The sequence below is a fragment of the Tauraco erythrolophus genome, chromosome 8 (genome assembly GCF_009769465.1).
Source record: "Tauraco erythrolophus isolate bTauEry1 chromosome 8, bTauEry1.pri, whole genome shotgun sequence".
Lineage (NCBI taxonomy): Eukaryota > Metazoa > Chordata > Aves > Musophagiformes > Musophagidae > Tauraco > Tauraco erythrolophus.
In genome coordinates this window covers 26,143,572-26,157,953 of record NC_141472.1, presented here as the reverse complement: position 1 = coordinate 26,157,953, position 14,382 = coordinate 26,143,572, and the positions used below count along the sequence as shown (strand labels likewise).

The 14,382-nt window shown below is 39.0% G+C and overlaps 1 protein-coding gene across 2 annotated transcripts in view; it reads right to left on the bottom strand.

Annotated features, from left to right (window-relative positions):
• Nucleotides 1-14,382, bottom strand: part of RBMS1 (RNA binding motif single stranded interacting protein 1) — a 96,487-nt gene that overhangs the window by 27,606 nt on the left and 54,499 nt on the right. For both annotated transcript variants that reach the window (XM_086616186.1, XM_086616187.1), the window contains exon 4: nucleotides 11,509-11,600. In XM_086616186.1, coding sequence (XP_086472312.1) covers nucleotides 11,509-11,600 — 92 coding nt within the window. The remainder of the gene's footprint in view (nucleotides 1-11,508; nucleotides 11,601-14,382) is intronic.

Sequence of the window (14,382 nt, the reverse complement as noted above, 5' to 3'; positions counted from 1 at the left end):
CGTTCTGCCACTGATATGACCGTAATTCCTAGCTACAATGAAATCCCCCATACCTTACAAAACACAAACTTTTCCCACTGCCCAAGTTTTATCCTAGTCAGTCCCTTTACAGTCCATTACAAATGGCACTGGACTACCATCCATGTTTTTCCCTGTGTTATCTAGTGAGAATACCCTCCCCTCAAAATGATACTGAATCTATACAGTACCTATGGAAGCTTGTAATTTAAATTATCTTAGAATACCTGACTTTTCTTTCATATTAGAAAATTAGCAGAAAGAGAAGACAAGAAAAATGGATTCACTGAGAGGCCAGAGCTAACATTAATATTCATTGCTGGGCAGTGTTCAATTCATGAGGGAAAACTTATGTTACAGTAGTTACATCTTTGACATAGAGTTCAAATTTCCTCAGGTAGGAAATTAGTTACTTAGATTGTAGTTGTCACTTTTGTTTTGCACCTTGAAATATGTAGGCTTACTTCGTTCTTTAATGAACACTATTAGCAAAAGCTTTATAGGAGGTTTTAGCCATGGGCATTACAAAATTGCATTTGTAGCTATAGCATAATTTCCTGAAACTCCGAATTCTATTTGAAAGGAAAAGTTTTGGATTTTTCACTTTTTATTATAAGCTGTAAAATATATTGCACACAAATACCCTAACATTCCCTAAATAACCTAAAACAGTAGACAATCTGGAAAATCAGGTCCTTTGCATATTTTCATTTAAGTTGCTGATGTTTTTATTCTATAATAACAGAAAGTTTGAATTATATTATAAAAACATTCTCATTAAAAAACCTAACAACATTTGGAAAGATTAAAGAAGGCCCCATTTTGTTCACACTAACAAAAATGTAATTTACATGCAAAAAAGAAACACTTCCATTCAGAAACACCTAATAGAGAAGGAAATTCAGTCAATTGCAGAAAGTCAGGGCAATCTGGTTTCTTCGGGTAACTGGGGAGATCACATTCCCCTCCTTCTCTCAGGCTGCTATTCCAGCCTGGGGGGTTACCACACTTTTGCATTATACAGGCAATGTATTCAGGATGAGAGATCATGAGCTTTCCTTGCCAAAAGGGACACAAAGATCCACTGCGATTCACTGTAACACATGAAGATCTCCCTCCACACACACTGGGAAGGGCGTACCTATCCACCTAGCAGAGAAAACTTCGTATCATAAAATCATGGAACAACGTTGTTAGAGAAGGGAATGCTCAACTTTGAAAGAGTATTAGTGACTTTAGCAGTAACCCACACTGCAAATCCCTTAGGAATGGAGAAGAAAAAAAAGTGCATCTGAGGAAACTGTTCCAAGGAAACTGTATTCTCTGAACAGAAAGCATTTTGTGATGGAAAAATTTAACTTAAAGCCCATGAAACAACCTGTACTTTGTATTAGGAACCAAACTGGGTTTTGTAAGGTGTGTGCTGAATGGGTGACTGGAAAGGACTGACTTCTGCCGTCCTGACCACTTTCCTATGCCAGTCTATTACAGCTCGAATACTCCCAGGGATTCAGATATTTCTGCTTTTGATCCTTTGATGGGACACACTGACCACAGTGGAAAAAGAAGTTTGAAGATACTTCTTCATATGTCCATAGCTAGAACTGGTAAAGGTGGCAGACATGGGAGAAGAGCAAAAAAGCAGCCAACAGTTAAAGATGTCACACCGAAATTCTGGAATACGAGTTGAAATTTCATTCAACTGTAATTCTCCCAGAAAAAAAAAATAGTTAATATGCCAACAAACACATTCCACAGTGCACCAAGGTTGTATCTGCACTGCAGGTGCAAACGCACAGTCACCCTGGGCAGCAGCACCAGTTCAGCTATAAGGACAAATCATAGAATATCCCAAGCTCGAAGGGACCCATAAGGATCATTGAGTCCAATTAGGTCAGGATAGATTAATTTAATCCACTTCACTTTGCAGGAAAAAAAAAAAGACTGCCATTGGTTCTCAAAAGAGCTCAGTCACAATACTAAGACAATATTGTTGGGGTAGACGTAAAGCAAGACTGAATTCTTTCTAGAGTGCATTAGGAGCTTTATGCAGTTCAGCAGCAGAAAAATTATACCTATTAATGTGCAAAACATCTCCTCTATTCCTGTTAATTACTTACATCACTGCAGCTTCTGTCATCTCCAGGAGACCACTAAAATCTTAAAACAGCTATCTGGATATGTTTTGGGAGCTGATAAGCAGCAAGCCATTTCCTTTCCCTTAGAACACTCTGGATTTCCAAGCTGACTTCCAAATGGCAATCACAACTAGGACTCCCCATCCATCGTTATCTTGTCTTACACAAAAGGCACTGTACAAACAGATGTTTGCTTTTATACAAGGTTTTGGCATGGAAAATGGTTAAACAGTTAAAAATTCAGGAAGTTAGGAGAGAGATAAACTTTTTAACTCGTCTCTCTGTTTCTCTGGCAAACGGCAGTTTAACACATTAAGTTCTGTGACTTCCTTCCTTCCTTATCAAAACTTGTCTCACCATAGTTTAATTCACATGGTTACTACAGTTTTGTTTCAGAAGAGAAAAACAATTCTTTTGATATCTAAGTTTCTAATTTTTATTCTGGAATTCAGCAAAAAATCATCTGCAAAAAAAAAAACCACAGCGACTCAGCTCAAACCTTGCCTGTACACTGTAATCGATCTAAATGCTTTCAAAAGGTAGGGTTTTTTTCCTATTCTTAAAATCCATGAAATCATATAAGCTGCTTGCACCTTACAAATCTTAACTCTCTTTCAGTTATTGGTAGTGTTTTATGGGAATGACCAAAAAGTCAGTGGAAAGCTTCCTACTCAGGATAGCAAGCTAACATTAAAATATAAACCACTGAATCACTGACGTTTGTTGGTGGGTTTTTTTTCAATTCTACACGATTTAGGAAAATGGCTTAATTGGAGAGTCTTCATATTTCACATAGGGCCTCGTCAGTTAACAAGACCTTCAGCAGGTCCTGAAAGACACTGAAAGTGCTCAATATTTGCAGATTTTGGGCAATATCAGGGAATTTGAGGGCTACTCTAAGTATCCATATTAGCGAGGAAACTAGTAAATGTTATTTTTAGTAACTCACGTCAGCAAGTTCCTATCTGTCTTTTCTCAAACACCTTTAGTCACATTGCCAGAACTTTTCTAGCAGAACATAGTAATACAAAGATGCAGAACTCTTTGACGCAGAATCTCTTGCAGATTAACGCGCTTCTTACTCCTAAAGAGCACCTACAGCACTAACTTAAGCTGACTACAACTTACAGTGTTTCTCATAAAAGGGATAGGAATAACCAACTACTAACGCTCATTTCTGTAGAAAAGTGGTGATCAGGAGTCCTACATCATGCAAAATGCTCTACCGTCATCTGAAAGAAATTAACAAAAACCTCCCTGTGCGTGTGGAACTGTTCCTAAATTGCAAGCAAGAAACTTGGCAAAACAGTAAGACATCTGTTTTCTCTTGCTCTGCGTAAGGTCAGAGCGAACAGATAGCCATTCAGGAACATGTGACTAGGCACTGCTCACAGCATGGAAGATCCTCTGGCTGATAGGGAAGGGATTAAATGCTTGTCTGCCTTCATATAGAAACTACTTTAAAATTTACAATTGGCCTGTGTCTCACTGAAATATGTCTGGTTTAGCCACAGTTTTAATACCATCTGACCACAGACTGTTAACAAGACAATTCAGTGGAAAAATCACTACCATAATCTTTGCTTGTTCTCCAGAATTGCATAAACATTACATATGATTAATAACCTAAACATTTTAATTCATTTTCACAGGCACATCTGTATTACAAAGAGGAATAAGAACTTCATGAAAAAAAAAATTTTAACTACAAGAAGCATTGTGTTCAACTTTGCAATCAGACTATCACTGCAATCATACGTTCTCTTTTTATTCCTTGGTATTCTTGCTTCGTCTTTGCTAGAAGGGCACCAAGGCGCTCTCTGAGAGTTCTGCATGTTGCTCACGGATGCCACTGTTTCCAACAGAAAGCTGAATAAGCCCACCACGGTTCATAACAGGGCACTGGACCCTTGTCTGCACAACCCGCGGCACTGCTTAGCAACTGAGATAACACTTTTGTGGGCTGCAGCTGTGCACTCAATGGAAGCGGCTGTCAACTGTCTTATTTAACGCAAATGCAGTTCTTGAAGTGATGGTCATTTAGCCCCTAAAGAAAGCAAAATTTGGATTACCTTCCATATATTTTATAATGACTTTTAAGAACTTTTAGGAAATAGGAGAAGGAAAATTGATTATATTTATTTAAAACAGCTTATTACAGTAGAATTTAGTACTATTGCCTACAGAAAGTACTACAAAATAGGTAAAAAGAAAACTTTTCTTACAAGACTGTCACTAAAAACTGCTGTAGAAAAATCTGCTTGAGTTAGCTCCTGTTTGCCTGTCATCTGTTCTTTGGCATTCAGAAGCCCAGATGCAGAACAAAAAAAAACTGTAAAATGCCTACCTTCTCTAGTTAGATTAAGTGCACTAGCTACCATGGTAACCTAAACTTATTTTCTTACTTTTCTCTGCAGGAATGAAAATTGATTTAATTCTCCAGAAGGTTGCCGCAGTGAAGACAAGTACAAAAAGTAATACATTATTATAAGTCATAAAAGTTAGCTGTTTCTCATTTTTGCTGACTTAAAAACGTGTTCTTCACCAGCCACATAAAGAAGACTGTCTTTAATACATTATGTTTAATAGCTGTGGAAAAGTCTTAATTCCTGTCACAGAGATGAGGACAAGTGGCTAAGCAGCCTTTCCCTCCCAAAAACCCCATATCTGCTGTGCAGTTCCCACTTTCTATAGTGCGACAGTTTATCTTTTCCGAATCATAGAATGGTTAGGGTTGGAAGGGACCTTAAAGATCATCTAGTTCCAACTCCCCTGCCATGGGCAGAGAAATCCTCCACTACACCAGGTTGCCCAAAGCCTCATGCAACCTGGCCTTGAACACTTCCAGGGATAGGGCATCCACAACTTCTCTGGGCAACCTGTTCCAGTGCCTCACGTATGCTTGGAAAAAAATTCACCTAAAGTAAGTTTAGAACATAAAAAAAATAAAAATGCTCCTGCATTGACATTAATTAAAAAGAAAGATAAAGCTACCAGCACATGGACAGTGCTTCACAGTTCTGCCTTTGTAACCATTAGTACAAAATACAAAGATTACAAATTCGTTTCATCTCTGGGTTCTGGAGGATCAACTTGACTCAGAAAATGGGTTAATATTTATCACAAACTAAAAACCACCCCCATGTAATGAGTTTCAGAGAGCTCGGTCTGTTGTTTTGAGGGCCAACAGACCACTCCAGAAAATGGAAATTCTATCTTAAGAATGGCGGAAGAGTCGACGTACAATAGTACAATATACTTTGCACTGTTATCGCAGGCATCCTTTTGACACAATTGGAACAAGAAACAATTCTGAAGATTGCACAAGCCTAAAATATCTGAAAATAGTTAGTGATTTATTAATGGGAGAGCTAATACAATATAGGCAGGAGCGTACTTAAAATCTTTACTTCACTGACACATTTAAGGAGGAAGAAATTATAACATCATGAATCTGAAGCCCTAAGTCCTAAAAATGTGCAACTGTGGGGAAATATTTGAATGGACAAACAATGAGTCTTCCCTCAAAAACGCACATTAGTACATGGAACAGCATTCCTGGGCTCAAATTAACGAGTTTCATTGACCACCGAAATCTTCCACGTCCATGGAGAACTTTCATGGGTTCTATTATAAGCAGCATATGTTTACTAAAGGTAAATTTGTGCTTCAGTAGAAAAAAGAAAAGGAAAACATAAAATGGAAAAGAATGAATATCACTTGTTTAAGTTATAAATTATCTTGAAATCTTACAGCAAAGTTGTACATAAGAACTAAAAAACTCTCATGAACAGAGAGAGAGAACAGAGGAGACATGAAGGAAGGCAAGGTCTTCAACAACACGAAGTCTGGAGGATCAGGCTCATTGGTCTATAGCAATTGTGTTGGACTTGGACAGTTAAACCATTTTACAGGGAGGACACCACTAACTTTAAGGACAATTGTGAGAACACTGGAACATATCTTAATCCTTCTTGAGACACCCAAAGTACATTATAAGCTCTTTGCAAACAGTGGTAACTCCAGACATAGAACAGTTTTAGCAGATATAAACCTTTCACTATATTATCTCAGGAACCTGTTAACTTACTATGAGCTAGACAATATGGCTATACAAATGTCACTGCCACGCCAGGAAAGAAGTCCTTTAGCCCTTGAGGAACTCTGAGCTGCCACAGCCAGGCTGGTATTCTAGCTGGCTTGTGCAGCTCTATATTGTTATCATTACAATATAGATATTCTCTACCTGACTTTATCTGGGCTGCAAACACAATCATTCTCCTCCTGGCTTAAGTTTGCTAGATAGAAAGATGAGAAGAACTGTGGGTTTTATTAACCATTCTTACTCAGTAGTTCTTTTTTACCTCTTATATTTACACATTAGTTTATGTCCAGAAGAATTAAATTCAACTTTCCACTTAAAAGCGCCACTTTTCCAATCATCTGAAATACAGTTACTTCAGTAACTACAGTTAAAACTTAGTTGACTACCGTTTGATGAGACAATTTTGTCTGACACAGACTCAAATGCCTTATGTTAAGTTCAGGGTCAAAAATCTATAACGATTTAGGAGACTCGTATCTCCATAGCATTTAGACCTCAGCATCGCTAAAACATCCTTTACAGATTCTCAGTTTTTTAAACCTCTGTTCAAAATGCCAATATACAGTAGATTTTCTGTGTGCATCTATCTTCCTGTACAAAGTCATTTGCTATCTGCTCTGAACAGCATAGAAACCTACAGTTACCTCACTGATTTCACCCGTGGGGTGGGGGGAAGAGAAGAGAGACATTTCTCAAAATTCATTCTGACAGCCACCGCAACAACTTTTCTAACAAAGACAATGGGCAGAGCTTTTCAATACTACTACTAATCTCACCTAAGAAAGCACAGCTCTGCAAAATCAGAGCTTTTGAACTTATATTACTGATTTACTATCAAAGTGCTCCTCTAGGAGCAAGGACAATAAACTAAGTACATTTAAAAAAAAAAACCAATACATTAAAATTAATGAGAATACAAATTAGACACTAACTAGCTTAGAAATTACAGTACTCTTGCAAGACATGTATCTGCTCATTCTGTACCTTATCGCTAGAGTCAGAGATAAGCTATTGATTTTGTACTAGGTTCTGAAACAAGCCGGCTACCACTACAGCTAACATCATCTCCTGATCCCTTTCCACAGCCACTTGCACACTCTGAAAAAGACAACAGACAAGAGTGAACACTGGCAATACTCAACGTGAAGAGAGGAGAGGGGCAATAGCCCATTACTTCCATTTTAAGTTTCCGTCCAAAAGCTACTCTCATCCCCCGGCAATGTAATAACATCTCGTGTAACCTCTTTGTGGCAGTATCTGACCAACAGGCATCGTCGCAGGCATTTCTGTTTCAGCGCTGACTGGAAGATACTGTTAACCAGCACAGAACACTTCCCAAGCTGCTTCATCCTAGTCAAGCATTCCCAATTCAAATCTCGGAAAGAGCAGAGTAACTGAAGACATAATGTTTCTTGAGCGATGTTCTGACACTGAGGTTCTTTTGCTGACGCTATCATCATGACATCTCCCAAGACACAGAATCATAGAATGGTTAGGGTTGGAAGGGACTTTAATGATCATCTACTTCCAACCCCCCTGCCATGGGCAGGGACACCTTCCACTAGATCACATTGCTCAAAGCCTCATCCAGTTTGGCCTTCAACACTTCCAGGGATGGGGCAGCCACAAGTTCTCTGGAAAACCTGTTCCAGTGCCTCACCCTCAGGGGGAAGAATTTCTTCCTTAGATCTAATCCAAATCTACCCTCTTAAAGTTTAAAGCCACTGCCCTGTGTCTTATCACTACACGCCCTTGTCAAAAGTCCCTCTCTAGCTTTCTTGTAGGCCCCCTTCATGTACTGGAAGGCTGCTAGAAGATGTCCCCGGAGCCTTCTCTTCTCCAGGCTGAACAGCCCCAACTCTCTCAGTCTATCTTCATAGCAGAGGTGCTCCAGCTTTGTGATCATCTTCCTGGCCCTCCTCTGGACCCGCTTCAACAGCTCCATGTCCTTCTTATGTCAGGGGCTCCAGAGCTGAACACAGTACTGCAGGTGGGGTCTCACAAGAGCTGAGTAGAGGGGCAGAATCACCTCCCTTGTCCTGCTGGCCACGCTTCTTTGGATGCAGCCCAGGACACGGTCGGCTTTCTGGGTTGCCAGTGCACATTGCCGGCTCATGTTGAGCTTCTCATCCACCAGCACTTCCAAGTCCTTCTTCTCAGGGCTGCTCCCAATCCATTCTCTGCCCAGCCTGTACTTGTGCTTGGGATTGCCCTGACCCACGTGCAGGACCTTGCACTTGGCCTTGTTGAACTTCATGAGGTTTGCACAGGCCCACCTGTCCAGCCTGTCTAGGTCCCTCTGGATGGCATCCCTTCCCTCCAGCGTGTCGACTACATCACATGACTTGGTGTCTTCAGCAAACTTGCTGAGGGTGCACTCCATCCCTCTGTCCATGTCGCCAACAAAGACGGTAAACAGCACCGGCCCCAATACCGCTTCTCCACATGGTTGCTTCTCCACAAACAGTGACCTCCCCAGAAGAGATCTGGCAGGATGTGGCCTGAAGCCACGACTCAGCCTCGGCCCCAGGCCCACCCAATCTGCTCCACAACAGCCGAAACACAGTGGACAAGACTGTATTTTCTGGAGCCAGGTCAATTTGGAAGCAGACCACTGAGAACAGCATGATCTTAACCCATGGAGAGGAAAAACTTAAAGTCAAATATTTGAAGTTATCTCTGCAAAGCAAACAACAAAAGTTTCAATACGTATAATCTGAACCACTTCTACCAAACTCGGATTTGCAGATGATGTTGCCGACACGAGCAATTTTTAACTCTCCAGCATACAGCTAGAGCAGGACACTGCAAAAAGGGGGTTAGAGCAGCCAGAGTCAGAACAGGCTTCAGCAACAACATTTCCCTTCCCCTTCAGCTGCTGCAGGTCAGGGACCACCACCGTATCTGGGAGGTGGGCGAGAACGCTGCGGAGCCGTGCTGCTGGCTGACAGCCTGGGCACAGCATAGTGACAACACCTTCCCAGGGACAAGTCCTGCCAATGAGGCATTTATTTCTCTTTGGAACCGAAGCAATCGCAGTGGTCAGTGAGGAAATCCATTGGCCAGACAGCTGAGAAACTGTCCTCCAGATCTTTCCCTGTGACTTTCAGGCTAAAGCCTGAACAGTTTCACTGCAACAAGACTGCTTCAGATGGTAACAACGCGAAAGGGTAAAACATTAAGTACACAAACACAAGGAAACTTGTCTTGCATGTGAAGAGTCTGATTTGCTAAACTTGCCAAAACAGCTATAAGTGACTGGTAATTCCCAGTTTGGAGTATCCAAGTAGAAACAGGATTTTTTAGACAAAAGGAGAGAAGCACTGCCCAGAAAAAAAAAATAATTTGATGCCTCAAAATAGACAAAAATCAAAGAACTCAAACTCTTAGTCACTTGCAACTGTTTGTTGTGGTATTGTTTATTGGGTTGGTTTTGGGATTGACTTTTTTAAACAATTCAAACACTCTTTCCATGCTAAGAACCAGAACCAAGTATCACTGGAATGCAAACTTTATAGTTACAGATGTCCCACAGATCACCAGGCTTGCCATAGTGTCAGAAAAAAGTCAAAACCGTCAGGTATTACAGCGCACATTTTTCCATTAATGCTAACAGAAAGAAATACTAGCAATTGCAACTAACTGTCAGAGGAAATGAGTCAAAAAAATACATTATGGAAAAAATTAAGAAACTATTCATTAGATTACTATAGTGAATTATTAGACTTTCTCCATCTACTCAAGAAGACAATTAAATCAGACATCAAAATTCATTTCCAAAATGAATTTACATGACTTCACATTCTCTTTTCTTCCCTTCTACCTAGATATCATATCCATAAGATGGCAGACAGAGGCTATGAAAAATCTGGTGTATATTTTAAAGTGATTACCTAAAAACTAAACATTTAATTAAAAGGCCTTTGTTAAGCATACATAAAGCCTTCTAAAAAGGAAGGGGAAAAAAAAGAAAACCCAAACAAAAAAAAACAAAACCCAAGTGTTTTCCAGTAAGCATGTATGTTTGTGTCATGGCTGTAATGAAACATGCATTAAGTATGAAACATATGGTTTCCATTTTGTTGCCCTGGAATCCATCCAAAGCCATTTTATGTTGTTAGATTAACTGTTCTCCTCAGCTGAGAAGCTGTGGAAAATATCTCATCTGAAAAAAATCTGTATTTAATGGATAACTATAAAAGATTTGCTAGATCTATGGCAGACTACTTTATTAAAAAGAAGTCTCTGAGATTATCATTTAATTATTGGATTTTTTTTTCTTTAATTAGAATATAATTTTCAAGCTCTAAAAACTTTGCTTAAAGAGGTACCACAAATTATATCAACAGAATATGTTGGTAATATTTTCTTTATTTAATACATTTGTAATAGTGTTCCTGGCACTCTGTTGGAACCAGGCCATCTGATCTAAAAGAATCGCATGACAAAATCGTTACTAATGTATCATCTCCCTGATTTTAGACATTTGAGAAACTTACCTTATGCTGAAAGAGCACTGCTCTAAAGATCACTTTTGGCTAATAGCCTGATTCAGAGGCAAGGATCAGTAAAAATGAGAGAAAAAGAAGAAAGATCATATTTCTTTCTTTTTAATAATGCTTAGGTTTGCCCTCATGCAGAAATAGGTTGTCAAAGAGTTAGCTAAGAATTTCAAGACCTCTATTATAAATGCTGAGATTTAAATTTTACTTATGTAACAGAAAATATACTAGAAAGGCTGAAGACAAAGTCAGAAGGTTAAATTTTGCCATTAAAAAATGTATCCCCAAATTGCAAGGCTGCTAACCTCAGAAACAACAAGCAGGCAATGCATAACATTTTTCATATCTTTGTGCTATAAACTATTTCAGCTATTGACTTGTTCCAGGAATTAACATGTTGCATTTAAACTGTTACACCTGCTGTAGTTCTTACAACTTACTACTAATCTTTCTTCTGGTGAAGTCAATGGAAAAACAGCATAATGAATAAATTCATAAATCCAACCAGACGACTTTGGAGACTTTATCATGCTATGTTTCTTTATTTCATTAGTTGAGATGATTTGGGATATGTAAGTCAAAAGCCCTCATTTTATTACCTTAATATATCATTTGGCCTGAGGACTGTGCTCTCTGTGAAGGGCCTGCAACTTAAAAATTCAGCAGATTGCTGATGCTCTGCTAACGTACAAGCTTGTTCATCTTCACAACCCGCTGCGGGAATGAGCTGGTTATTTTAACTCACCTTTGCCATCTGTGCTTGGACTCCACTAGCCTTTAAAGCAGAAACCGCCTTCTGAGCAGCTGCTGGGCTGTCAAAGTCAACAAAACCATAACCTGAAATACAAAACATATTTCATTAACAAGACAGCAACCAGCTTATAATCAAACAGTTCATATGCTACTAGCATAGCTATTTAATACAACTTTCTTGCTGGTGAGGAGGGCCAATCTGAACTCCAAAGTTCTTCATGTAGTCCCAAAAAAAAGTCTACCAAATTTGTTCAACCTTGAACTCGTGGAGATCTACCCTAGAGGAACAAACCAATTTCCACGTCCACTCTTTATCAGGATTTTGTCCAAATTGCTAACAAATAGTATGGTGTTTTGTTTTGTGTTATCTGGTATGTATCTTCTAAGAGCAAATGTGACATCATGAGCTTATTTCATAGAGATCACCAAGTAAAGCTTAATCTGTTAACTTTTCTACACTAAATTCTTAGTCCAGTTTGAGTAAGTGACCAATAAGCCTCTAAGTTACACATCATTTACTCAAAACCAGGAGAGGAATTTAGTTTAAAAGGTACATATCTACTACATCATAACCAAATATTTTGTGAGTTAATTACTTCATTGTACATACAGAAAAGAGTTAAATTTAATAAGTGAGTGAAAATTCAGCTTCAGTGAAATCAAGTGAGTTTTCTCCATTGGGGTTACTGAAACCAGAACGTAAAAAACTGTCCTGAAACCATTTTCTATGTCATATAATGCAATCTTTAAATGTTAAAGTAAATCCAAAGTTAATTACAACAATTCCCATATATTTACAGTAACTTTTCGTCTTATTCTGAACAACAACGTACAGCTAATGAAGTCCAGGACCTCTAAAGAGGAATACACTTTGGCCTTTACAGACACTGACCTTACATGCTGGGATTTTATTGCAACCTGGGAGTTGGATGCTCAAGTGTAACCAAAAGGCAGTCACAGTTTGGAAGCTACTTCCCCTAGATGTTAAATCAAACCTCATTTTGCACTTTTCAACATCCTTCCTTCTCACCAGTGAACAGCCTCAAATATTAAAGAAATCCCACTCTAATGTCTAAGTTGGGTTAAAAAAAAAAAAAAATTAAAAAAAGGTCCAGAGGAGTAGAAAACGGAATTATTTCTTCAGAAAGTAATAGTATTCTCTTACGGTACGCCTATACTGAGGACAAAAAGGTTGTGTAAAGGTATAACTGCACTGAATCAGCTTCAAAGTCCTTAAGAAAAACAACTCAAGCAGCCTTGTACATTGGTGCAAGTCTATTTAACCTGCCAAGAAGCTGAAGAAAGCAGCATATTGTTCTGTGTAACATGTGGTGTTGTGGACTGTTAAATCTTGACATGAAACAGAGTGAATTAGCTCATATCAACTTTTGTGCTGCCAAGGCAAAACTAGCTTTCCATACCCAAAACTAGCTTTCCATGCCAACTGCCCAGGTTATCAACACCACCACACCGCAGAGGGCAATACCAAGTTACGTACTGATACCAAGCATGCCATCAAAGCCGGCTTTACCATCTTCTAGATGATAAACAAACTCAATTACTTGTTGCTCCAGTTAGTTTAAATCCCATGGTGTGTTTTTTTGGCAAGAGCCAAAGATGTTGTCAATCTTTTGGTTAAACTCCAGTTGGATATCTGCATTCTGCCTACTTATGTTCCTTCTGCAATTTCAATGACACGCAGTGAGCCTTCCTGGAGCCTTAACTTGCTGTATATTGTTACAACAGGCTGTTAGTTACCACTTTTCACCAGCAAGATTCAAAACCTATATTGGAAAAGTCAGCTTGAATCTCTTAAAACAGTAATGTGAGAATTTCTGTATCACTGACAGAGCAACTGAAGTCTCCAGGAACTGGAAGAATGGACAGAATAAATCAGTTAAGTACTGTCACAGGTATTAATGAAGTAAAATAATTGAAAAGGGCACCTGCTCTTTCCTAGTCACAATATAGGCAGATGACATCTGCATACAAGCTGGGGGAAAAAAAAATTCTAAAAATTTCTGTTTCTGACCTGTCAGCATCCCTTTAATTGCTTAAGGTGGGGAGCTAAAAAGCTATGCCCCTGCACTGCTCCTAAGTTCTGCACAAAAACTGCACCTCAATTAATGATGAACTCTCCTCTCCTGACTCTATCAGCTTTACACTCATTCATGAGCTTTATGCTTATTAACATTGCTAAAGCAGCTCACTTCGCTTTGCTTAGAAATTATCCTCCTAATTGTAAAAAAGAAAGCCTGAAATCTGATATTTCAGTGTCTGTTACCCACATCTTCTCCCACCATGCACGTTGCTGGGATATGATCTCAGTGTAATTGCAATGAGTGATAAAAATCAGTGAACTGATGATGTATCCAGCTTATCTGAAGGACTTCTAATATTTTTTTCCAGCTGCAATTACTTTGTTGAAAACGAACCCTCTCTTTGCTCGCAATACATTCAATTGCATATAACAAAACACAATTAGAGGATTGGAACATGTAATTAAGTGCTGCTTTAAACTACTCTAATCAATGGAGCTGATTCCCACAATATATAATTTTTTCAGATGCTTAGTACAGTTGAATGGTCTTCTGTAAGCTCCCCTAGTTTTTCCAGGCAAAAGGGGAAAAACTGCTTTTAACTCCTTTTTTGTGTTTAAAATAGAGGCGAACTGCCAGCCAGCACTGTGCATGTCAGCTTCACTCTGGCTTGGCTGCACCACTGACACAGGCCGTCTGCCAGCTCCGCTGGAAACGAATGTATTGGAAACACTGACTGTGGGCAAGAATAAGACTAGTTTAGGAATAAGAATGGCAAAAAAAAAAAAAGAGTTGAAAGCACTTAAAATTCAACATGAGTGTATTTT